The sequence below is a fragment of the Hemibagrus wyckioides genome, linkage group LG16, assembly GCF_019097595.1.
Source record: "Hemibagrus wyckioides isolate EC202008001 linkage group LG16, SWU_Hwy_1.0, whole genome shotgun sequence".
NCBI lineage: Eukaryota > Metazoa > Chordata > Actinopteri > Siluriformes > Bagridae > Hemibagrus > Hemibagrus wyckioides.
Window position 1 is genome coordinate 22,260,800 of NC_080725.1, and position 27,116 is coordinate 22,287,915.

Below are 27,116 nucleotides of genomic sequence, written 5' to 3' on the forward strand. Positions count from 1 at the left end.
CAGATAACATTCTCTACGGCTTCTCCAGACCCTTTTATGTCTGTCACATGTGCTCAGGGTGAACCTGCTCTCATCGATGAAAAGCACAGGGCACCAATGAGGGACATGCCAGTTCTGGTGTTCAATGGCAAATGCTACTTAAGTGACCAGTTCAGTATCCCAGGAGGTTAATTGATTTGATGCTATACTCTGATTAAAAAGTGTTCCTTTAATTTATTTGAGCAGTGTATATAGGTATATTTAAAGAGAAGCATATGAAATGCAATGACAAAAAGTGAAATAAATGCTTGAATTTATTGTGCATTCAGTGGACCTGTCCCACTACTAATATTAAGTACTGAGACCTACAAAATGGCGGGGTGTCAGAAAGTCAATCTTAATACAAAATGGCTGGCAGCAAAAATGGAATTAATTGACGCAACCGATCTGACGTTAGCTCACTATTTTACAACGGCTAAATTTGAAATTTGTTCAGAAGAACTTTGATTCTTAATTACAGCATAAATCTGAGCTATAATGACCTAGGAGAGGCAGCTGTTGAAATTTCCATAAGCTAGCTGCTAAGCTAAATCAATAAGAGACGGCAATTAGCATGTTTAGCTTAGCCACAAACGAGCTACCATTCATTGTTCATAAAATTTTTTATCACAGAACTAAAACTAAACATCGGCATTATACCTTACGCATTCCCTTAAGCATTATAATTTGAATGTTAAGTCCTGTGATAAAGTTTAATAACCAGTTATTGCATTATTGATTATATTCAAAATGTATTTATTAATAAATTATTTAATAATCAGCATCAACAGATCAAACCCGATTCAGCAAAGACATCAGTAACACACTGAAACTGTTTATTTTATTAAATACACATTTAAAAGTCAAAATAATAATTTTCATGTGATGTCTGAATGTTAAGATTTTTTTTTTAAATAAATAAAAATTCTTCTATTTTTCCAAAGTAAATAAAAAAATGTAAGAACAAAAGCTTGAAATATATATATATATATATATATATATATATATATATATATATATATATATATATATATATATATATATATATAGAAAGAAAGAAAGAAAGAAAGAAAGAAAGAAAGAAAGAAATTTCTGCATATTAGTTTCAAGATCTGAAATTCGTATTCCAAAAAAAGAAGTTAAGTCTATTTTCCAGAAGAAGAAGTCTATTTTCCATAACATCACAACAGAATGCTACAAGAACAAATCTTCTTTCTAAGTATGTTACAAAAACAAAAGTAAATAAATTTATATTTATTATATTATATTTTATTTGCGTTCATTCATTCATTCGTTAATTTATGCGGTCACCAGGCGGCGCATGCGCACAATGCGACATTTTTGGGGGGGGCATGGGATGGGATGGGGGCTGTTTAACGCTGCTTCAACACAACGCGCATGCGCAGAAGCGCTGTCACGACCCGTTAGCTTTCTGTCGGCGTATAGGCTTCGGCTAAGCTAACACCGCTATCATGAAGGCTCTTCGAGGAATGGTGAGCGGAGCCGTAAACGAGATCACGTCGGCTGTCAGCGGGCACAAAATCGCCGCTACCCGTGAGCACGTCCTCGCAGTCAATCGCGACTACATTTCTCAACCGAGACTGAGTGAGTAGCCATTTTAATCACAATTTCTATTTTACAGCTAGCCAGATGCAGCAAGCAAAGGTCGTATCTCAAAACGCGAAATCAAGTGCACTACGTAGGGGGTGACGTAATGCTTTTTACACCCTTCGTAGTGCATGTGGTTTATAAATGGGTGCTATTTGGAACGCAGGCATTAGCTGTACATTCAGGAAGATACAGCGTTAACGATGCAGCGAATGAATGACAGGATTAGATAACAAACAATATACGCTAGACATATATAATTTTTTAATAATTATCCCTTTTATTAACTTAACAACATAAGAACAAAGCTGAAGGAATATTATTTATACACTTAGGCGTATGAATTAGCATTTATTTGCTTAGCCCGCCGTGTCTGTCCATTTTGTTTTGCTTTATTGTGAGAAGAAGCTCTAATGTGATGCTCATATATAAAATAAAAATATATATCAATAATAATATGATAAAATAATAAAGCTTTAGTATCAAAGCAAAGAAAAGGGTTTTTCGAATTGATTTATTTAATTTCACATTTCCATCTTCCTCTTGTGCAATAGCTGATGCTCTATTTTCTAAATTATTTATTTATTTATTTATTGCTTTATTATGTATAATAATTCCCTGCATTTTCCTAGCATGATTATTATCTTCATCACATAATGTGGTTTTGCAGTTTGTCCTTGAAATGTGTTTATAAACAGTGTGTGTTAGCAGACAGCTAACTGATCAATAAATGCATCAGACAAATAAATAAATTATTTTTTAATTCAGTAATCAGTATTAAATCTGCAGGCTTGAATTAATCTGCATTAGGAAGTAATTGCAAGAAAAAAACACACAACCGCATCATGTTCACAGCCCAAAAGCTGCTATAAAGCTGTTATTAAGCTGCTATAAAGCTATATGATCAAGGAGTTAAAGCAAAACAAAAAGATATATTACTCATTTGCATTTATTGTTTTAAATACTGCAAATATGACCCAAATATCTTATTTTATTCAGCTTTTAAAGGTAATATATTTTATCTTTCTATATCTCTCTTGGTTCTTTGCCTTTGCTTTGTCTGCCATTTAATAAATTTAGGACCTTTTGGCACTCTTAATTCAAGAGCTGTGTGTATTATTTATAATAAAATGAATTTTTATTGTTTGTTATTTGTTCAGCATATAAAACTGTATCTGGTGTCAATGGCCCTCTGGTGATTTTGGACCAAGTGAAGGTACTGTGTTATAATAACAATAATAATAATAATAATAATAATAATAATAATAAAAACCTTTATATATTGTTTTCCTCTAAAAGGTCTACATCCTGTCTCAGACGTGTTAATTTTATTAAAATACAGCATGCGCATCTTAATATAGTTTCCCAGGTACGCCGAGATCGTCCACTTGACCCTCCCCGATGGCACGAAGCGCAGCGGCCAGGTTCTGGAGGTCACTGGCTCCAAAGCCGTCGTCCAGGTGAGCTGTCTTCTGTCTCTTTGTTTTGTTTTGTTTCACTCATCCCGACACGATGAGCATCATGACTCGAACCCTGTTTCTTCTCTTGGTGCCAGGTGTTCGAAGGAACCTCAGGCATCGATGCCAAGAAGACAAGCTGTGAATTTACAGGGGACATTTTACGCACGCCCGTGTCTGAGGACATGCTGGGTGAGAACAGAGCAAACAGCAGCTTGTTTTCAATCCCATGCATATGATTATAAGGAATATTTCTTTGTTAAAACTGCTTGTATTTCCAGGTCGCGTGTTTAACGGATCGGGGAAGCCGATTGACCGAGGTCCGGCCGTGTTGGCCGAGGATTACTTGGATATCATGGGTAAAGCTTACGTGACTTCTCGTTAATTTAGGAACCAGAAAGAGCTGAAAATCTCACATTAGGAATGCAGAGAATTGTTATTGCGTCATAAAACATGAGAGCCAATCATGGATCAATATGCAAATGCAGTAAGGAAGTTATTTATTATAATATGTATTTTAAGAAGATCTGTTTGTCTTGTTATTGATTTGATTGATTGATTTTTGTTTATCTGCATATCTATTTATTTTTTATTACATTTCTATGTAAAACCAACCCACCATATCAATCAATTTATTATTTATTATAGAAAACTTGTAGCAAATTAAACACATCCGACTGTTCTACTCACTATAGATCTTGTTCATGAGTGCTAATTAATTCCATTTCACTGGTTATTACTGTCTAGAGTTAGCTCCTTAACTGACATAGGTATGTTACTGGAGATTAAGCAGCAGAAATCTAAGAGCAAATGAGGAGCATTGAGGAACAGGAAAGGCTGGTGACAAAGACTCATACAGCTTCAAGTTTTGGTTCAGGAAAGATTTATTTTTTTCAATTAGACTTGACCTAGCTCTATATACATTGGAGATGTTTTTAAATCATGCAGCTCTATTCTGAGTGTGTGTGTGTGTGTGTGGTTTTTGTGTGTGTGCTGTAATAAAAGAAGGTGAATATGAGAGTCTTATTGTTCCACCATTCCATAGAACTGAATTACACAACTGACATAAATAAACAGTGTGCATTGTTTGAGGAAAGCTTTCCTCATTTCCTGCACTCTGCACGCTCTGAAAAGGACACATGGATAAATATTTGCTTTCTCCATCTGCTCTTCCAGGCCAGCCCATCAACCCACAGTGCCGTATCTACCCCGAGGAGATGATCCAGACCGGCATCTCTGCCATTGACGGCATGAACAGCATCGCCAGGGGGCAGAAAATCCCCATTTTCTCTGCAGCCGGTCTCCCACACAACGAGGTCTCGTTCTCTATCGGATTGAAATCTCTTACTTTTGGAGAAGATTTATTTCTATATCTACTGTTTAAGCAATCAGCAGACATGTCTTCCAGCAATGATTTGTACTAGTGATCATATTTATAGGGCCCAAAATTCTCATGGACCAATTGTTTCCACTCTAATAAATTCATTACTTTATATAATTTTGTCTCATTTAAAGGTTAAAATCTTTTAATAGAACTTGTTTTTTGACAAGTGCTTGGACCCCTATAATCGCTGCTTGCAGGGCTATTTGTGGCATTGACACAGTAATTAACAAATTCATTTCATACAAACAAAAGATCAACATTTTATGCTAGCACATAGCATATCCTGTCCATGGTTTGCAGTTTTAAACGTCTTTAAATCATTTGTCATCTTTGTGTGTGGTTTCAGATCGCCGCGCAGATCTGTCGGCAGGCCGGCCTGGTCAAAAAGTCCAAAGACGTGACGGACTACAGCGAGGAGAACTTCGCCATTGTGTTTGCCGCCATGGGGGTGAGGAGAAGTTTCTGATGGCTTCCAGGGCCATGTTCAGTGTCTTGTTCATTATTCCATTATTCCCGGATAAAAACCCTTCTGTCTGTAGGTGAACATGGAGACAGCTAGATTTTTCAAGTCTGACTTCGAGGAGAACGGATCCATGGACAACGTGTGCCTGTTCCTGAATCTGGCCAACGATCCTACGTAAGGGCATCAATCCACATGCATACCATATAGAACTGGTACACCGTGCTTTGCCGTTAGCCGTATATCATCATCATCATCAGTAGTAGAAGTAACACTTGTCCTGATGATGGATTAATTCCCGTGTTTAGGATTGAACGCATCATCACTCCTCGCCTGGCGCTGACCGCCGCTGAGTTCCTGGCCTATCAGTGTGAGAAACACGTCCTGGTCATCCTGACTGACATGAGCTCCTACGCTGAAGCCCTGAGAGAGGTCAGAGAGTTCAAAACAACGCTGCTGAGTCTCTAATCTAACCCTGAACCCAGTCTTAGCTCCAAAACCTAACACTGCGCAAAGCACTTAAATTCCCTTCAGTACTGACTCCGGTGGCTCCAGTACTAACCCCAACACTTAGTATGACTCCTAAACTAACCCCAACACTGAGTATGACTCTAAGACTAACCCCAACACTGAGTACGACTCTACAACTAACCCCAACACTGAGTATGATTCTGAAGTCAACCCAGTCTGATATGTCTTTTATATTTTGATGATCTCTGAAACGTAGCGTTATTTCCGAAGGTGTCTGCAGCGAGAGAGGAAGTGCCTGGACGCCGTGGTTTCCCTGGTTACATGTACACCGATCTGGCGACAATCTATGAGCGGGCGGGGCGAGTGGAGGGTCGTAACGGTTCCATCACTCAGATTCCCATCCTCACCATGCCCAATGATGGTGAGAGAGAGAGAGAGGTATATTTCTCTTTCTGCTATCACACTCTACTTGACGTGTTTTTTTTTCTCAATCCACCTCAGACATCACACATCCCATTCCCGATTTGACCGGCTACATCACGGAGGGTCAGATCTACGTGGACCGACAGCTTCACAACAGACAGGTCAGTCGAGAGTGAACACTGACTGTAGTGCGGGTTTATGTTAATGCTCACGTTATCGTTTCCATAGCAACAGCTCATTCACAGGGACTGCATATAAACGGATATGATTATTGTGTGCAGATCTATCCTCCCATCAACGTCCTGCCGTCTCTGTCTCGACTCATGAAGTCGGCCATCGGAGAGGGAATGACCCGTAAGGACCACTCGGATGTCTCCAACCAGCTGGTGAGATTCAGAGCTGATCACATGACCGACAGCGCTATTTAACATGCGCATGTCCGTATCTTTAGTAGGAATATTGTTTGGAATTGGCATTGATGGAATGCGGGTGCTCTGTTTGGCAGTACGCCTGTTACGCCATCGGGAAAGACGTCCAGGCCATGAAGGCTGTAGTGGGAGAAGAAGCTCTGACGGCTGATGATCTACTCTACCTGGAGTTCCTGCAGAAGTTTGAGAAGAATTTCATCTCTCAAGGTGAGAAGTGGAAGTTTTTCAGTTAGCGATCAACCAACTGATCAGCTGACCAGCTTGACCTGAACTGAGGGCATTTATTATTCCCACACATACATTACAGCACAGTGGAATTCTTTTCTTCACATATCTTAGCTGAGGAAGATGGGGTCAGAGTGCAGGGGCAGCAATGATACAGCGCCCCCTGGAGCAGAAAGGGGGATAAGGGCCTTGCTCAATTGCCCAACAGTGGAGTTTGGTGGTGTTGGGGCTCAAACCCCAATCCTCTGATCCTCTGATCAACAACCCAGAGCTTAACCACTTGAGCCACCAGATTAGTTCTGAATATATTTGCAACCTTTGCTAGAATTTGTCTCATAAAATATCTATCTAGAGGTTGGAGTAAACGCTGCTTGTCTTTATTTATATCTTTATCTTAAAGCTGCAGATTATCTCATTAAATGAAATGAACTCTGAGAGGTAGAAATTCAGCCTTATGAAGCTGTATATAAGAAGCAAAGAAATAAATGTTTTAAATAGCAGCAGTACAAGGTATAGGAATGTGGGCGGAATTTAAAGTAATGGAAACCCGCCCTTTCCTTCCGTCTCACATTAGTAACAATTTGTCCAGTGTTTCTGTCTCGAATGTCTTGCTTGAGTGATGCATGAGACATGCTGTCCTCACGCCGAATGGAGAACGTTTTGAGTTCGCTAACGTGATTAACAACATGCTTTACGAATCACTTGCATTGGAACATTTCTTCTGCTCCCTCCTCGCAGGCGCTTACGAGAACCGCACCGTGTACGAGACCCTGGACATCGGCTGGCAGTTGATGCGAATTTTCCCCAAAGAGATGCTGAAGAGGATCCCGCAGAGCACACTGGCCGAGTTTTACCCCCGAGAGTCCAAACACTGAGGCTCCGTTCTGCTGTACGCTCTTTATTTCTCCTCTCCCGTGTATCTCCGCCCCTTAGATATATATCACCCCCCCTCCGATGCTGCGTTGTTATACACTCCTCTCACTGTAGCCTCCTAGTTCTCTGCTCCTGCTCTCTGTACACAACCCAAACGCTAAATGTGGCCAAACCGTGATGTGTATATATATATACGTATGTTGTGAATATTGTCGCAGTGAGTGTGGAAAAAAGCGTATAAGTGGATTAGTAGCCAAACGTTTAGTCCTGGATATAAACCTGTGTATGTGTGTGTGTGTGTGTTTGACGGGCAGAAGTGCAAGACGGTCCAAATAATATAGGAATAGGAAATAAATTGCGTTTATTTTACACCAAATGTAATGGAAGTCGATCGGATGAATGCCTCGAACAATGTGGCGTAGTATACGGCGTGAGAAATGTGCTGTGATTGGCCGCTCCAGAAAAAGGCGTGCCCAAACTCTGAGCATCATATAAGCACCATAAACTCGTTAGCCATTTATTTATTTATTTACAAAGCAGTTTGTTTTTCAAGCTCTGTGTTGCCATAGTAACAGCAATTTTATTCCTTATTTGTGGGAAACACAGCGCCACCTGCTGTACCGGAGAACATGACTCAAAGTCTGTGAGATTGTAAGCTGACGTTTTTGTCTCTTTAGATTTGCACCAGCGCTGTGAGCTTGAACAGGAGCCAACAATACAGTAAAATATATATATATATAAATATCACGACACTATTCTGGAAGGCGGTTCAACAAAACAAGATCATAATCCATAGGATTATCATCATTTGATTATTTCTGTTCAAAAAATATTTATAATAAAATTCCAGGGGTTTATTTTATTTTATTTTTGTAAAATGAATTGCAAAAAATTTCACTTCTTAACATTTTCAAATACATTTTTTTTATGTTTATATTTATATAAATTTTTTTTATTTATCTATGTTTACAATTTCAACCTAAAAAAAACAACTTTAAAGTCAGTTTGCATTTCATTTTATTTAAACAAAAATTAAAACAAGGGAATCGTGACATCGATGGCCTTTTAGAATTAGCGTGTTGTGACATAAATCTAGATATCGATACTGAATCTGTAAATATAAAGCGATTCCATTCGTACCGCATGCCGTCCTTCTGTTCCGCTCTTCCACCGTCTCGTGATATTAAACGACTCCTAGACATTTCCACCCAGTTCATGGAGTCCATGCCACACTAGACAAAAATGGCTAAAGCTAGGGGTTTTTTGTTGTCTTTAAGCTCTGGTGCGAAGCTAAACAAATCGATCCATTCCTTTTGAGATGAACAGAACACTAAACCTAGCATTAAATCTTCACATACACTAACATCATGCTGTTCCTTTATACTTCTAAACTTTATTCATATTCAGTAGTTGTGCAGGTGGTGGCGGTAAACATTCACCAAGCAATATTATGTTTTTCAAAATAAATAAATAAATATTTTAGTTTCTTTTCTGAAGCGAAACTCCTCTCTCTGGTCTTTAACACACTCTGTTCATTTTTCTGCAAGTTTCTGTGAGTATCCGATTTAGATGGATGATGTTTACTATTTTTTATTTTATTTATTATGTTGCTTTGTTTAATGATCAGGATTATTATTTATTCGTGCCATGTTGTCGTTGCTGGTTCGATGGATGTGCTGCGCTATCGTGTGTTTCATATGGAAGGATGTGAGATTTCTGTCTGAATGCATGGAAGTGATGTGATCGTGAAGCGTCTGTGTAATCATTCGGTCTGTAGAATAAAAATCCAATCATGTGCCATCGATCCTTTTGTCCTTCTTATCCTGGACAGGAAGGTGGAGTAACTGCTAGTCACATTAGCATGAACCAGGATAAGAGCCGTCTGGTCTATCTCATCTCTGCTTTAATAATGAATCATGTTTCATCTTCAGAAGCTTTAATAAGGTCCAGGATTTCATTTCAGTCACATGCGTAATCTCAGTTGCATATTATGGTTGCTATGGTGATGTAAAACTGTTTGCTTGCATTATTTAAAGCAGCAGTATGTGTTTTTTGGTATTCTGGGATTTGGAGAGCTCACACTTAAAATCGTGATGTTGCAAGGAATTTTATCATGGATTTTTTCCATCAATTTTGTAGCATCACATAGGAGGTTGACCAAAGAAGGTTACATACTGCAGCTTTAATTTATAGAAGGATGTCGTTTAGAGACCTCAAAAGACCAGCCATGATTAAACCTTTAATTCATAACAAAGAAGGCTACTTTAAAATAATAATAATAATAATAATAATAATAATAATAATAAATAGAAATAAAGTAAACCAACATTGAGAAGGCAGGAATGATAAATGAATGTACAGACTATGTTTTTCTCTAGTGTCCACTAGGGGTCAGTGTTGACTGAGTAAAGAGCAGTACTCCTCTCTCACTCACTCACAGCTGGCGGATATCCACCAGACCTACAAAACTTTATCAGATCCAGCGATCTAAACTCCTTCCTGTTTGTGCTTCTTCAACTCATCTTCATCTTCTGAAGATCTTAGTCAGCTCTGATAAGTAACTAGTATTGTAAAATATCTATAAACAATTAAAGAATCTTAATGTACAGTGGACTTAAACTATAAAACGGCATCCACATATTACTGCACCGGTTATTATAATGATGAGAGACAATCATTTTTTCATTGGCTGTACCTCATGCCACATATATACTTCACAAAAAGTTAAGGATATTTGGCTTTTGGGTGAAATTTATGGAAAATGTAAAACGTTCATGCTACAGTGATATTATATCATGAAAGTAGGGCATTAAAGTAGAAGCATGCAGTGGTGATTTCCTCATCTCAAACAATTTATTGAAACAAAATCCAACAACAGTGGTGGGTATACCACAACAAAAAATGTCAGTGTCTCAATAATTTGTCATGTGCCCTTGACCATCAATTACAGCTTGACAACGACATCTCATGGAATGCCATGCTGAGGCATGGCATTCCACTCTTCTTGAAGGGCGGCCCTCAGGTCATTGAGGTTCTGGGGTGCAGGGTTACGAGCCTCTACACGGCGACTCGGCTGATCCCAGAGGTTTGCTATGGGATTCAGGTCTGGAGAAAGTGCAGGCCCTTCATTTGAGGTACCCCAGCCTCCAGCAGCCGTTCCCTAATGATGCGACCTCGATGAGCTGGAGCATTGTCGTCCATGAAGATGAAATTAGGCCTGTGTTGTTCATGCAGGGGCACAATGACTGGATTAATGATGTTATTCAGGTAGTATTGGTTTGTCACTGTACCATTCACAAGATGTAGGGCAGTTCTGTATTGAGTAGACACACCTGCCCAGACTGTAACACCACCACAACAGTGGCTGATGCATAGCGCTCTCCTTGACGTCTCCAACATCGCTGGTGGCCATCATTTCTGCTCAACATCAATCGACTTTCATCAGAGAACAGCACTGAGGCCCACTGGTCCCTCGTCCAGCGTAAATGCTCCCTGGCCCGACACCTGTGTCTGGTCATCAATGTGGGATGTGGCCAAATCCACTTCTATGCCTTTCTGTGACTCTTCCAGTCTCTCTGTATCTCTGTCCCAACCTGCTGATGACACTCTGTGACACTCTAAGCTCAGTGGCCACTTCCCTCTGAGAACATCCTGTTTGAAGCCTCGCAATGGCGAGGTACTGTTGATCAGTTGTTAGGTGTGGTCTTGGTCTCATGATGTCAAAATGTGAACAGTATGATGAAGAGGACTGTTTAAATACCAATTCTAATTGAACCAGAAAATTTATTGGTGGATTCATGGATCAAACACCGGTTGTGAATTTTGCCGTTAAGCACCTTGTCAGAGAACAGCAAGTTCTGCAAAAAGTACTGAAACACTGAACAGTTGGACATGTGCATTCAAAAGTGTAGAGAAGGTCAAAATAAGTTCACCTGGAAAGGTTATAGTGCATTTTAGGTGCATCCTGAAATTTCACCCGAAAGCCCAATATCCTTAACTTTTTGTGTAGTGTATATATAAATGTGAGAAAATAGTCTCTATTTTAAAGTGCTAACAAAAACACTGATGTCAGACACATGCACATGAGCGCAAACTTCTCACACCGAGGCATGACATAGCACCAGACTGACTAAAGACACACACGCACACACACACACACACAATGCAATGTAAACATATTTTATGTGATCCAGAGTCCAATTCAATTTTATATGATTAAAAGTTTTTTTTAAGAATGGATATTGTCTCAAAGCAGCTTTACAGAACATAAGAAACAGTACAGAAAGTTCAAGATTAATATTAGACTGATATTTATATTTATGTGTATTTATCGCTAGTGAGCAAGCCTGAGGCGACTGTGGCAAAGAAAAACTCCCTTAGATGGTAAGAGACAGAAACCTTGAGAGGAACCAGACTAAAAAGGGAACATCATCTTTATCTGAGTGACACCAGAGAGTGTGATTATAAATCATTATAAACACTGAGAGTGGGATTATAAATCATTATAAACACTGAGAGTGGGATTATAAATCATTATAAACACTGAGAGTGTGATTATAAATCATTATAAACACTGAGAGTGTGATTATAAATCATTATAAACACTGAGAGTGTGATTATAAATCATTATAAACACTGAGAGTGTGATTATAAATCATTATAAACACTGAGAATGTGATTATAAATCATTATAAACACTGAGTGTGATTATAAATCATTATAAACACTGAGAGTGTGATTATAAATCATTATAAACACTGAGAGTGTGATTATAAATCATTATAAACACTGAGAATGTGATTATAAATCATTATAAACACTGAGTGTGATTATAAATCATTATAAACACTGAGAGTGTGATTATAAATCATTATAAACACTAAGAGTGTGATTATAAATCATTATAAACACTGAGAGTGTGATTATAAATCATTATAAACACTGAGAGTGTGATTATAAATCATTATAAACACTGAGAGTGGGATTATAAATCATTATAAACACTGAGAGTGTGATTATAAATGATTATAAACACTGAGAGTGGGATTATAAATCATTATAAACACTGAGAGTGGGATTATAAATCATTATAAACACTGAGAGTGGGATTATAAATGATTATAAACACTGAGAGTGGGATTATAAATGATTATAAACACTGAGAGTGGGATTATAAATCATTATAAACACTGAGAGTGGGATTATAAATCATTATAAACACTGAGAGTGTGATTATAAATGATTATAAACACTGAGAGTGGGATTATAAATCATTATAAACACTGAGAGTGGGATTATAAATGATTATAAACACTGAGAGTGGGATTATAAATGATTATAAACACTGAGAGTGGGATTATAAATCATTATAAACACTGAGAGTGGGATTATAAATCATTATAAACACTGAGAGTGTGATTATAAATCATTATAAACACTGAGAGTGTGATTATAAATCATTATAAACACTGAGAGTGGGATTATAAATCATTATAAACACTGAGAGTGGGATTATAAATCATTATAAACACTGAGAGTGGGATTATAAATCATTATAAACACTGAGAGTGTGATTATAAATGATTATAAACACTGAGAGTGGGATTATAAATCATTATAAACACTGAGAGTGGGATTATAAATCATTATAAACACTGAGAGTGGGATTATAAATGATTATAAACACTGAGAGTGGGATTATAAATGATTATAAACACTGAGAGTGGGATTATAAATCATTATAAACACTGAGAGTGGGATTATAAATCATTATAAACACTGAGAGTGTGATTATAAATGATTATAAACACTGAGAGTGGGATTATAAATCATTATAAACACTGAGAGTGTGATTATAAATCATTATAAACACTGAGAGTGTGATTATAAATCATTATAAACACTGAGAGTGTGATTATAAATCATTATAAACACTGAGAGTGTGATTATAAATCATTATAAACACTGAGAGTGTGATTATAAATCATTATAAACACTGAGAGTGTGATTATAAATCATTATAAACACTGAGAGTGTGATTATAAATCATTATAAACACTGAGAGTGGGATTATAAATCATTATAAACACTGAGAGTGTGATTATAAATGATTATAAACACTGAGAGTGGGATTATAAATCATTATAAACACTGAGAGTGGGATTATAAATCATTATAAACACTGAGAGTGGGATTATAAATGATTATAAACACTGAGAGTGGGATTATAAATGATTATAAACACTGAGAGTGGGATTATAAATCATTATAAACACTGAGAGTGGGATTATAAATCATTATAAACACTGAGAGTGTGATTATAAATGATTATAAACACTGAGAGTGGGATTATAAATCATTATAAACACTGAGAGTGTGATTATAAATCATTATAAACACTGAGTGTGGGATTATAAATCATTATAAACACTGAGAGTGTGATTATAAATCATTATAAACACTGAGAGTGTGATTATAAATCATTATAAACACTGAGAGTGGGATTATAAATCATTATAAACACTGAGAGTGTGATTATAAATCATTATAAACACTGAGAGTGTGATTATAAATCATTATAAACACTGAGAGTGGGATTATAAATCATTATAAACTCTGAGAGTGGGATTATAAATCATTATAAACACAGAGTGGGATTATAAATCATTATAAACACTGAGAGTGTGATTATAAATCATTATAAACACAGAGTGGGATTATAAATCATTATAAACACTGAGAGTGGGATTATAAATCATTATAAACACTGAGAGTGGGATTATAAATCATTATAAACACTGAGAGTGGGATTATAAATCATTATAAACACTGAGAGTGGGATTATAAATCATTATAAACACTGAGAGTGGGATTATAAATCATTATAAACACTGAGAGTGGGATTATAAATCATTATAAACACTGAGAGTGGGATTATAAATCATTAAAAACATTTAGAGTGGGATTATAAATCATTATAAACATTTAGAGTGGGATTATGAATCATTATAAACACTGAGAGTGGGATTATAAATCATTAAAAACATTTAGAGTGGGATTATAAATCATTATAAACACTGAGAGTGGGATTATAAATCATTAAAAACATTTAGAGTGGGATTATGAATCATTATAAACACTGAGAGTGGGATTATAAATCATTAAAAACATTTAGAGTGGGATTATGAATCATTATAAACACTGAGAGTGGGATTATAAATCATTAAAAACATTTAGAGTGGGATTATGAATCATTATTATAATCAGATGCTCCATGATGGAGATACACTTTATGAAGTCTGGGTTTTATTTCACTATAAACACACACACACACACACACACACTGTGCAGGCAGAGCTATAGGAAGCTTCCCTGCTGCATCATTTTTTTGTCAGTGTCTCTGGTTAATTAGAGGCAGAAAGCATGCTGACTCCTGACTAATCCCCTGGAGCTACGCGTGGTTAGTGATTGACGCCTCGGTACGCCCAGTCTGACAGGTCCGTACCTGCACTGAAGTAGAACACACAGGAGAGGAAAGTTCACTGCCAGACGTTTCAGAGTCTCTGTGTAGCTGTTAATGTATAACCACTCATATATCTCAGACAGGAAGTGGAGTAACCGCTAGTCACATTAGCATGAACCGGGATAAGAACCGCCTGTTTATCTCCACTTTAATAATGAATCATGTTTCATTGTGTTAATAAGGTCCAGGATTTCATCTCTGTCTCATCCGTAAGCTCTCATTTGCATATTACGGTATTTAGTAGTATTACTTAAAGCAGCTGTATGTGTTTTTTGCCATTCTGAGATTTGGGGGAATTTTATCATGGATTAACATTTCGTAGCATCGCACAAGGAAGGTTACATGCTGCCGCTTTAATGCACAGTAGGACGTCACTTAGGGACATCAGAACAACAGCCATGATTATGCAGTAAAGTTTATATACTGCAGCTTTAAAGTAGGATCACATTTACGGTCCTGAAATATCCACATAATAACATGACCATAATAAGGTTATGCAAATATTGCAGCTTTAAAGTGTAATGTCACTTAAGACCCTGACCTCACCTTTTATATTGAACAAAAAAAGTACTTACGGCAACTTTAAAATACTATTTTGCTCTAAAGAGCCTCTTAAGATTCAGAAAGGACCCTGACTATGCCTTTGACATTCAAAAAAATAGGAAGTAGGAAGTGACTATAGGCTTTCTGAAACAGCTGCTAGACCCAGTAGGAAATGACATATTTCAGCTTTAAAATAGAAAGATTTGTCAAATTCAACAAAACTGTATGAGATCTGATGAGGTGATTGAATAAGAACAGTATATGATTGTACATTTTCTGACCTCATGTAGTACTTCTGGTTTGGATGTTTTGTGGTTTATATAGTTTTATCTTGATCTCATCAGTAGACACATACAGGAAACGTGACGCTGTGTGCATCAGTGCACATCATCATCATGCACAGAGCAGGAAAAGAAACTCACTTCACATTACAGCGGTCTGAGAAATTGGAGAAGTTTCAGCACCGGATCCATCATCTGCTTCTGTACTGCATCAATAACACCACGCTTCACATGCTCAAGGGGGCGGGGCTTGTTGAGGGGCCTGCCTGCTATTGTTCAAGAACAGCCCTGAACTATAACAAAAGATTACATACTGCAGCTTTAAAGTAGGATGCAAGCCCCCACACACACACACACCACCACCACCACCACAAAAATTCAGGGACAGACCTGTCTTTAGCTTTCATTTTAGCAAATAAATAAAAGTTTACATACTGCAGCTTTAAAGTAGAAAGTCCCTCCCCCAACCAACAAACACAAAAGTTCAGGAATAGCCCTGTCTATATCTTTCATTTTAGCAAATACATAAAAGTTACATACTGCAGCTTTAAAGCTGGCACAAAAAGTTCCAAAATAAACCTGGCTACTCTTGTAAAATTTGAAATAAATGTTGCATACTGCTGCTTTAAAGCTTTAAATAATCATCATCATCATCATTTCAAAGAATGTGTATAAAATAAAATATTAGCATTAATTGTGTATAAAGTAAAATATTAGCATTAAGATAATCAGAAACAGAGAGACAGAGCCAGAGATATCTTTGGTGTATCATAAGAAAATGTTGCTTTCATTCTTTTTACGTTTTCACCGTGGAATGAGAAGAAGCAGTATTGCACTGAACCTTTAAAAGATTATCAAATGTTTCCTTCCTTTCTGAAGGCAGTGAAGTGAAGCTGACACTGATCTCACGTCCTGTTTCCTCGCACGCTGCTCTGTTTTTCTAGCGTGTTGTTAGCATTAGGAAGTCCTGTGAGAAGTGCAAGAAAGCCATCATGTTCAGAGAAGAAAAAGTGCATGGTTAGTTGTTGGTCAGCTCGCGCTCCTGGCCACGCCTCCTCCGTCTGGTTACTGCACGTTTCTTTGGAAGTGCATTCCTCATCCCAGACTCCAGCACCATATGTGGATCTGTAAATCTCAAGCTGTCCATGTTCAGACATGATGCTCCTGCTGTCTTTACTATCTGCTTCAAGTTTGGCGTGTACCCCCAAAATGACACCATCATACCATCAGAGACGTAGCGTGTCTGTGTGTGTGTGTGTGTGTGTGTGTGTGCAGCACCACCTACACTGACTTCTGATTGGTCAGAAGATGTTGATTAATTCTCTAGAACAGCAGCTCAGACACTCACGCGGGTTCATATCAGTGTGCTCGTTCTGACGCGTTATCGTTTCTATGGCAACGGCTCATTTACGGAACAAAGCAAGGAAGAAGAAGACTTTATTCATCAAGTGAAATGTTTTCTTCTTCGCATATCCCAGCTTGTTAGGAAGCAGAGGTCAGGACACAGGGTCAGATATGATATAATACAGCACCTGGGAGCAGGGAGGGTCTTGCTCAGGGGCCCAACTCAGGGGCCCAGCTCAGGGCCAGCAGGCCAGTGCTGGGGTTTGAACCCCTGACCTTCTGACTACCCCTTGGCGAAGTTTTCTATAAAGAGGTCTCAAATGTGAAGTTTTCTGACATCTTTATCACAGAGGATTTTACACTTGACATGACAATCTCTCTCTCTCTCTCTCTCTCTCTCTCTCTCATTAACATTTAGAGAAAGAAACAGAGAACCTTCAGAGCTTTCTAGCTGCTGTAACAGACGTAAGAACAGGAACTACACGTCACAGATATATGATGTTCTTTAAGAAATAAGAAAGTTGTGTAAATGGATGAGGTAAACGTGTGAGCGTGTGCTGTATGTACGTCTGTAGGATTTCACTAGCTTTGGGTGGGATCAGTAACGGAATCTTCTCTGACTAACCACATCCTTTCATCTGGGAACTGAAACATTTCTGATCGAGTCAGCTTAACACAGAATCACTAAACAATCTTAAAGAGAAAAATGGGTTGCAAACTCCTCATACAATTGCACCATCACTGGTGATGAGGTGACCGTTTAAACACCTATTCAGGGCTATTTTAAAAGCTTGTGAATCACCGGTCACTGGGAGAACTGGGAGTGCGCTGAATCAGGTGAAGCTAAAAAAAACAAAAACAAAAAAGAGCCAGAAGTTAGAAGTGACTCCCACAGGAGTCTCAAGCCCATAAATGGAAACTCTCACACCGTTTGTTGGAAGTTCTAACCCACTCGTGACGTCACGACACGTATCAACATGGTTGCCAGATTGTATGTTTTTCACCCCTACTGTGTTCTACTATATTAAAAAATTTCATCATATGGAACGGTTTCAAATGGGTTTGAGTTACAAGAATATACTGTGTTTTTTAGCACTTTTTAACGAAAGCTTTGAACATCTCTGTGTGTACATAATGAGTTATAAATGGGAAATATCACATCAAGTGTGCAATATGTTCTAGTTCCCTAGCACCATTTTTGCACTTTGAATACATTTTGTATGCATTTTGTATATATAGAATATTTTATTTATTTATTTTTCATTTATATTTTAGATTTCATTTATATATTTTAATAAATATGTATATAGAGAGATTATTTCATTTATTTATTTATTTATTTATTTATTTTTCTTGTAATCTCAAGCAGTCTCTGGCAAAAGAATTTCCTTCGGGATGAATAAAATTTTATCTTATCTTATTAAATTATAGCTATAAACAAACATCAGTTAAATGTCTGATCCACAAGTCCAGACACTATTTATTTATTTATTTATTTATTTATTTATTTTTACAAACAAAGTAAAAATTTGTTTATTGTTTGTTTAGTTGGATAGATTGTTATTCTAACGTCTATATGATTATTAAAAATGGATATAATCAGTCTTATTTTTGCTATTATTATATTTTATTTTATTTTATTTTATTACCAAGAAAATATAAATGTATTATAATTAATTTAATTACTAAGAGACTATTTCTTTAAGTTATTGTTTATTGAAGTTATTTTAATAACAATACATAATCAATAAAATAATCCTTACTACAATTCATACAATAAAATTAATATACTTATTTGTTTGCCTGGCAAATCATTCACAAAATATTATTTAGATCTATATAAACAGATAGATAGATAGATAGATAGATAGATAGATAGATAGATAGATAGATAGATAGATAGATAGATAGATAGATAGATAGATAGATCCCAATGGGAAATTTACAAATTCCATACGTAAAAAGGTAAATAAATAAATAAATAAAAACAAAGCAAAAAAAACCCTAAATGCTATAATTTTAAGGTATAAGAGATAACAAAGTAGTACTAGAATTTAAAGGTACATTATTACTGATTTTTTTTTAAAGCCAACTATTCATTTATTCAATCCATCCAAATTCAGCAATCTGGCAACCCTGACAATATTTACTTGTCGTGAGCGCACCAAGTTTCGAGTTGCTAAATTGTGTTCTCTGATTGGCTGAAGCCGCAGCCGTTTCACTGGCTAGTGATCGGATGAATCCGCCCACCCTTATTAATTATTCATGAGGCTCAATCGAGCGCCTCAAGGAGGAAAGTTGTCGCGAGTCCTGACCGATTCACACCGTCAACATGGGGCTGAGGGTGCGCGTGCTGCTGCCGCTGCTGCTGCTGTTACAGGGTGAGTGTTAATGCAAAAAGCTTTAAATAGATTTTACACAACAGAAAATTCCAGAAAAAATGTGTGATGTGTAATTTGTGCACGTGACACGGTTTAAGTTAAAAGAGTGGTTTGGTCCACCTGCGCTTAGGATAATGAATGTGTGCCAGGCGCGCGCGTGCAGACAGAGGTGTCCGGATTACAGTGTGTGTGTGTGTGTGTGTGTGGTTTAGAATAGACATCTGTAAATGCAGATATGTGTTTTAGAAAAGAGGTCTGCTCACAGTGCTTTTAATTTTTTTTTCTGGAAATATATTTAATTCTATTTATTTATTGTTAATATTAAAAATTAAAAAATACCAGCTGTGAAGTGTCAATATGTCTCGGGATTCGGACATATGGACATACTCTTAAGATCAGTCAGTTTAGGATACACAGTAACATTAGGACACGCCCTAATAACATTTGGACACACCCTAAACCATGGGACACGCCCTAAAGTGAAGATCTTTGGGACACACCCTAAAATGAGGAACTTTAATAACACTGAGGTAATAAATGACTAGTTTGGTGGTTTTGGGAAGAGTAACGATTGGTCATTGGGGAAAATGGTCATCACTGACTAGAGGAACTTCATTAACTTCATGAGAAAGAAGAACGAGAGCTTTGTGAGCGAACGGCGTGTTTATGGATATTAAAATGTAACAGTAAATGGATAAAAAGTATGAGACGGGCGCTGTGCTAGAGGAATAAAACACTTCATCTGAACATCAGGACACAGAGGGGTTTATTCCTCACGTATATCCTCTCACTGCTGTTTTACTTTAAAGATAAAATGATAATATACTATAGAGGAGGATGTAAACGTATCACACTCAGCTGTATGGTGTCCCGCTGACTCTGTAGTGTTTGTGTTCTGGAACACGTCACTGGTCCGGTCAGCTGCAGTGGAGCGGGTTAGTCGGCTTATTGACCATAAAGCAGCCAGTGAACTGGAACTGTATTAGAACTGAATGAACAGCACTGGACTGATCCCCCCCTCTCTCTGTCTATCTCTCTCTCTCTCTCTCTCTCTCTCTCTATCTATCTCACTCTCTCTCTATCTCTCTATCTCTATCTATCTCACTCTCTCTCTATCTCTCTCTCTCTCTCTCTCTCTCTCTATCTCTATCTATCTCTCTCACTCTCTCCATCAATCTCTCTCTCTCTCTCTCTCTGTATCTCTTTCTGTCTTTTTGACCCTCTGCCTGACCCTTCCATTACATTCCCTCTCTCATATCCTGAGTTTTATCTCAGCTCTGTCTCTGTCTCTCTCTCTCTCTGTCTGTCTGTCGCTCTCTCTCTCTCTCTCTCTCTCTCTCTCTCTCTCTCTTTGTTTCTCCCCCGCTCTCTCTCTCTCTCTGTATCTCCCGAGCTTCATCTCAGCTCTCTCTCTCTCTTTCTCCCTCTTCCTCTTTCTCCCTCTGTCTGTCTGTCTGTCTGTCTGTCTGTCTCTCTCTCTCTCCACTTCTCCCCCCCTCTCCCCAGTTTCCCCTTCTCTCTCTCTCTCTCTCTCTCTCTCTCTCTCTCTCTCTCTCTCTATCTCACTCTCTCTCTATCTCTATCTCTCTCTCTCTCACTCTCTCCATCAATCTCTCTCTCTCTCTCTCTCTCTCTCTCTCTGTATCTCTTTCTGTCTTTTCGACCCTCTGCCTGACCCTTCCATTACATTCCCTCTCTCATATCCTGAGTTTTATCTCAGCTCTGTCTCTGTCTCTCTCTCTCTCTGTCTGTCTGTCGCTCTCTCTCTCTCTCTCTCTCTCTCTCTCTCTCTCTCTATCTATCTCACTCTCTCTCTATCTCTATCTCTCTCTCTCTCACTCTCTCCATCAATCTCTCTCTCTCTCTCTCTCTCTCTCTGTATCTCTTTCTGTCTTTTTGACCCTCTGCCTGACCCTTCCATTACATTCCCTCTCTCATATCCTGAGTTTTATCTCAGCTCTGTCTCTCTCTCTCTCTCTCTGTCTGTCTGTCTGTCGCTCTCTCTCTCTCTCTCTCTCTCTCTTTGTTTCTCCCCCGCTCTCTCTCTCTCTCTCTCTCTCTGTATCTCTTTCTGTCTTTTTGACCCTCTCCCTGATCCTTTCATTACATTACATATCCCGAGCTTCATCTCAGCTCTCTCTCTCTCTTTCTCCCTCTTCCTCTTTCTCCTTCTGTCTGTCTGTCTGTCTGTCTCTCTCTCTCTCTCTCCGCTTCTCCCCCCCTCTCCCCAGTTTCCCCTTCTCTCTCTCTCTCTCTCTCTCTCTCTCTCTCTCTCTCTCTCTTTTTGACCCTCTGCCTGACCCTTCCGCTACATTTTCTCTCTCATATCCTGAGTGTTTCATTTCATCGCTCTCTCTCTCTCTCTCTCTCTCTCTCTCTCTCTCTCTCTCTCCTCAGTGTTTAAGGCTCTCTTTGTGTACTAGCCCCATGTCAATCCCTCTTGCTCTTTACTTCTCTCTTCTTTGCGAGTGGCTCGATGTGTTCCCTCGGTAATTTTTTTTCAGTGCACTTTTCTCACACTCGTTTTTTTCTTCCTCTGTGAGTGTGCAGTTTGAGTCTGTCGTGTGGTTTTGAAAAGATGAGATCATTCTTGTGAAATCTAGATGAGTGAATTCAGGTAGAATTGTTCAAGACTTATTATTAGAGAGTATTTTTTGATTATTGAGATGCACCTCTTTCGTCTGGTTTAGTTTTTGTCCTGTTATTATTGCTGTATTCTTTATGTACAGACCGTTTCAGCAGTCAATCTTGTGGTATTTCGGATGCGTATAATTATTTTTTTATCAGAAAGGATGGAAAGTTTCACTCTGATGATGTTGAGGACACGACACACTGATCTCCAGTTTTAAGTCTCTTGACTGGTTTGTTGATGGTTTGTGGAACAATGCCGCCTTTCACAGACATTGAGATAAATGACTGCTCCAGATCCTGGACTTATTAGTATCTTATTAGTGTAGCATCCAGTCTCTGGTCACTCCATGAGTCTATTTTTCGCTCTGCTTTGCCTTGATTGTTCTCTGAAAGCATGTAGGTTCCTGGTGTAACACCAACCCCCCCCCCAGTCAAATGTGATGTATGTTCACATTTTCTCCTTAGTCTGGTCTTAGGGAATTCCCACCAGCGCTTCTTTATCATACAACAGCAGCCAGCGAGGGAGGTTCGAGGATAACATGTGCTTCCTCCAGAGCATGTGAAGTTTTTTTATATTCAGCTACGCCTGTTGTGTGACACTGCGGCATCTTTGTCTACTGCTTATATAACTGACCGTGGAGAGAGAGAGAGAGTACATGCTCTTTCCATCATGAAAGCTGACTTTAAGCCTGAGTACATTTGGTTACTGTGCTTCTGCTTTTCCCCCTCGGCGTGTTCGTGAACCCGAGGACAGGATGAAACCTGTCAGACGTCAGCATGTTGCTGGACGTGTGGAATGTCTCGGAAGGTTTCCTATAATCTCTGAGATGTGATTTCTATGGAAGATATTAAAGGGGTGGTTTTATTTTTTCTCATTCCCCTTAAATGAACTGGATTTTGCCAGGACCTGCTCGGTGTCTGGTGTTCTTTAGTTGTGCTGTAACAAGTCATTGAAGATCTTTTAGATATAAAAGAATTCAATTCAGTTTATTTGTATAGCGCTTTTAACAATGGACATCCTCTCCAAGCAACTTTACAGAATTATAGAAACATAGAGAGAAAAAATGATAAAGCTTAAAGTTTATTTCTAACATTTATCCCTAATGAGAAGTCTGAGGTGAGGGGGGTGAGGAAAAAAACTCCCTGAGATGATTTGAGTAAGAAACCTTGAGAGGAACCAGGCTCAGAAAGGAACCTCATCCTCATCTGGGTGACACTGGACAGGAAATAATGTAAATGTCGATAATGTCCATTCTCCATCAGCAACCGAGAGCTCTTGAGGTACCTATAGGCCAGTGTAGCTTCTGAGGCCATTACTATACAAAGTTTACTGTTTAGGACTGCTTTAAAATAAAAGGAGTAGGAGAAGATGATGTGATTGTGTGTGATCATTTTCACATTAGTTCTGGAAATTAGTCCAAAAAGTGTAAGGGTAATGTTAAACACGATGCTACCACCATCATGCTTCACAGTGGGAAAGATAAATAAATAAATAAATACATAAATAAATACATAAATTGTAATTCAGTAATTAATTATTAACATAATTAATTAACTTTTTAAAGTAAATTAATTAAAAATAATTGTTTTTAAATATAGACAAACTAGTGTGTGTGTGTGTGTGTGTGTGTGTTGTGCACGCACCACTGCAGGGTAAGGTTAAGCCTGATGCTACCACCACCATGCTTCACTATGGGAATCATAAATAAATAAATAAATAAGTTGTAATTAATTAATTAATTAATTAATTAACTAATTATTAATATAATTTATTTGCTTTTTAAATAAATTAAATCATTAGAAAAATAATTGTTTGTCTTAAATATAGACAAACGAGTGTGTGTGTGTGTGTGTGTGTTGTGCATGCATCACTGCAACCCAAACATTTCAAAAATCTGTTATCCATTAAACACAGAGATCCCGAAATGATTCCGAGTCGTGAGCGTGTTGGGATTTCCAGTCATGGCCCGAACTTCCTGTTTTATCTTCTGAGGAATTGTTTAATTATTCACGTGAACGTAGAGACGTGTAGACGCATACGACGGAGCACGGAGAAAAGAAAGTCCCTCTGAGTGTAGCGTGAGTGCTGTGGGAGGACTGATACAGTAAACAGCTTCATTTTTGTGGCCAGTGTTTGTTCCTGTCTTGTTTTCTCAGGCAATCTTGAGGAGATTGAGATGTTTGTTAGGAGGACGCCGGCTCGAGAGGAATTTATTGCGAGGAGAGCGATGCAGGATTCATGTCCAAGCTGCAGAAAACATGAGGGACGAAAAAACGTCACGTCCTCGATGAGGCTTTTATATGGAATAAAATCACTGTCAAAAATAATCGTACGTAATTCAGAACATTTGTGTGGAATTTTTATGTATTGGTGCGTAATTTAAAACTATTGTATGTAATTCTGTGTTTTGTCAGAGTTGGATTCCAAAATCTACGATCACAACAGTTTACAGACACAACGCTATTTTTCACAACACCTCTGTTACACACACCACATGCGAACTTACACCCATGAAGAGCGGTGTGTGAAACGACTTAAAAATACGTCAGCAAGGCCACGGGCACAGGCATTACTATCCCAGGGAAGATGAATCGATTTTTTTTATAGCAAAAAACACAAATACAATAAGGTAAATCAAGATCATAAGAAGATCCTTAAGAACAGAACAGCAATCAAAATGAAAATAAACTAAGAAAAAAAAGAAAAAGAATGTCTTCTTTACATTTCAACGATCTTACAGATTTACAGTACAACCAAAATTCCTTTTGGAAAACAGAAAACAATGGCTTTGTTTTAAGGCACTTACATTTATGAATATAAAATTTGCCCAAAATGAAAATAATATTCAGTACAAATTAAGTATGTACATCTTCCATTAATAAACCAAAAATTATATCATGTTTAGAAAATGGAGAAGAAGCTTGATTGAAACTTTAAGCCACTCGAATGTCTCAGACCTAAAGGCCCTACTGAATGAACTGTCAAAGAATAAATGTACAGCCGTTCAATATCAACATCACAAAAGGTACAATTATTGTGATCTATATTAAATCTATATCTAAGAAACTCTAAAGATATAGATATTAAAGTGTACTTCCTTGGCTTTGGGGGTATGGGAAAGGAGAGATACGTGGTTCTTAATTTAAAAATGTGAGTCACGTTATCTTGGGTCAATAAAGTTCTTATTAATTTATTTGGAATACAGTTCAATACCCTGCTATATTGCTTGTAATCACTAACAACAAAGTACTGTGATTCCTGAGAGCTAATCCTACCTACTATAGTTAAACTATCTCTGTAATATTACTCCTCTCTGTTATTAGTCAAACCTAACCCTTAAACATGTCCGAATTTTAAATAAATAAATAAGTAAATAAATAAAAGGATTAGCTCTCAGGGTGCCAGTGGTTTGTGCACTTTAATTTAATTCATCTTCCCTCGGATAGTAATGCCTGTGCATGTGGCCTTGATGACTATTTTTGACAGTGGTTTAACACACACTACATTTGTGGGCTTAATCTCTCATGTCGTCTCATGTTGTGTCTGTGAACTGTCATTCTGGAGTTGTACTCTAACAAACACACAAAATCTCCTATCTGTAAACTGTTGTGATCGTAGATTTTGGAATCCAACTCGGACAAAACACAGAATTACATACAATAGTTTTAAATTACTCACAAGTAAATAAAAATTACACACAAACGTTCTGAATTACGTACGATTATTTTTAACAGTGATTTTTTTCCATACTTTTATGATACGAGATGCGTTTAAAATGATTATAAAGAGATTCGTACTCTGAAGGTTATGCACTGTAGAGCTGAATTATTTCATAGACTGATAAGTGTGTGTGTGTGTGTGTGTGTGTGTGTGTGTGGGAATTAGTGACATTTAGTTTACAGAGTTGCAATCATGCGCCATAACTGTGTGTGTGTGTGTGTGTGTGTGTGTTGGTTAGATGTCGGTAAAATGATTCTTATCTGTGTGTTTGTCTCAATCGAGTGGTTTCTGTGGTGTGTGTTTCTGTGTGTGAAGGGTGAGTTTTGTATTTTGTGTCTGTGTGTCCCCTATAATACTGTGTGTGTGTGTGTGTGTGTGTGTGTGTGTGTGTGAGCACAGGTTGGTGTATTGAACACTCTCAGGGATTTAACGTGGGAACGTCAGGAGCCAAAATTTTCTCGGGCCCAAAAATCGATGAGTTTGGATACACAGTGCAGCAGTTCAGCAATCACCAAGGAAAATGGTAAGGACTGTGTGTGTGTGTGTGTGTGTGTGTGTTCTATAATAAACAGTAAATCACATATTTGTGTGAGACAGAAACAGAATGCTGTCACTTTTTCCATCGTCAAGAAAGAATACAGATCCTATGAATATGCAAATCAGGGACGGCCCCCAAACCCATTCATTATCTGCATTTCAAGTTATATGTTTGTCAAATGTTTAACATTAATTCAAATATTCCAGTTTAGAGCAAATAGAGTTTACATTCAAGAAGCCACACCCACTTTATTGGGACAAACAGATACAAAGACCACACCCACTAAGTTAATCACACATACCACACACCCTTCAATAGCACTTATAGACATATAGACCACACCTCCTTCATTAGGAGTGACAGACAAGAAGTCAGACTATCATATACAGAAGCTACACTTCCTGTATAAGACTGACAGACACAAAGGCCATGCCTCCTTTTTCTGGGACTGACAGATGCACAGGACACACTTCATCATTAAACAAGAAGTCACACCTCCTTAATTGGGACTGACGGATGCTTAGGCCACACCCCCTTCATTAAGACTGACAGGCAAGAAGCTACACCTCCCTAGTTGAGACTAACAAGCACAGAAGCCACACCTCCTTCTGGTGGCTGACAGAAGCCACATCTTCGTCAATAATATTGACAGGCACATAGGCCACACCTCCTTAGTTAAGACTGATAGATAGACCACACCTCCTTCATTGAGATTGAGGCACACAGGTCACACCTCCTAAAGACTGCTGAAGATTCTATAACATGCCTATATAATACACTACTACAGATATTTTCTTACTTCACACAC

General features: G+C 37.9%; 2 protein-coding genes across 2 annotated transcripts in view; both read left to right on the plus strand.

Moving 5' to 3' along the window:
- Positions 1-1,422: 1,422 nt before the first annotated feature.
- On the plus strand, positions 1,423-9,145 carry atp6v1b2 (ATPase H+ transporting V1 subunit B2). Its single transcript, XM_058412725.1, has 14 exons — positions 1,423-1,623; positions 2,787-2,842; positions 2,988-3,086; positions 3,182-3,275; positions 3,365-3,442; positions 4,260-4,399; positions 4,814-4,915; positions 5,007-5,104; positions 5,236-5,359; positions 5,669-5,819; positions 5,900-5,982; positions 6,103-6,207; positions 6,327-6,456; positions 7,213-9,145. Exons 1-14 carry the CDS (start codon positions 1,491-1,493, stop codon positions 7,347-7,349), a joined length of 1,530 nt encoding a protein of 509 aa, XP_058268708.1. The 5' UTR covers positions 1,423-1,490; the 3' UTR covers positions 7,350-9,145.
- Positions 9,146-19,274: 10,129 nt separating this feature from the next.
- itga2.2 (integrin, alpha 2 (CD49B, alpha 2 subunit of VLA-2 receptor), tandem duplicate 2) overlaps positions 19,275-27,116 on the plus strand; it is a 34,964-nt gene continuing 27,122 nt past the window's right edge. The window contains exons 1-2 of the mRNA XM_058412192.1: positions 19,275-19,418; positions 26,170-26,293. Of these exons, the coding sequence (XP_058268175.1) occupies positions 19,370-19,418; positions 26,170-26,293 (173 nt within the window). The 5' untranslated portion in view covers positions 19,275-19,369. The remainder of the gene's footprint in view (positions 19,419-26,169; positions 26,294-27,116) is intronic.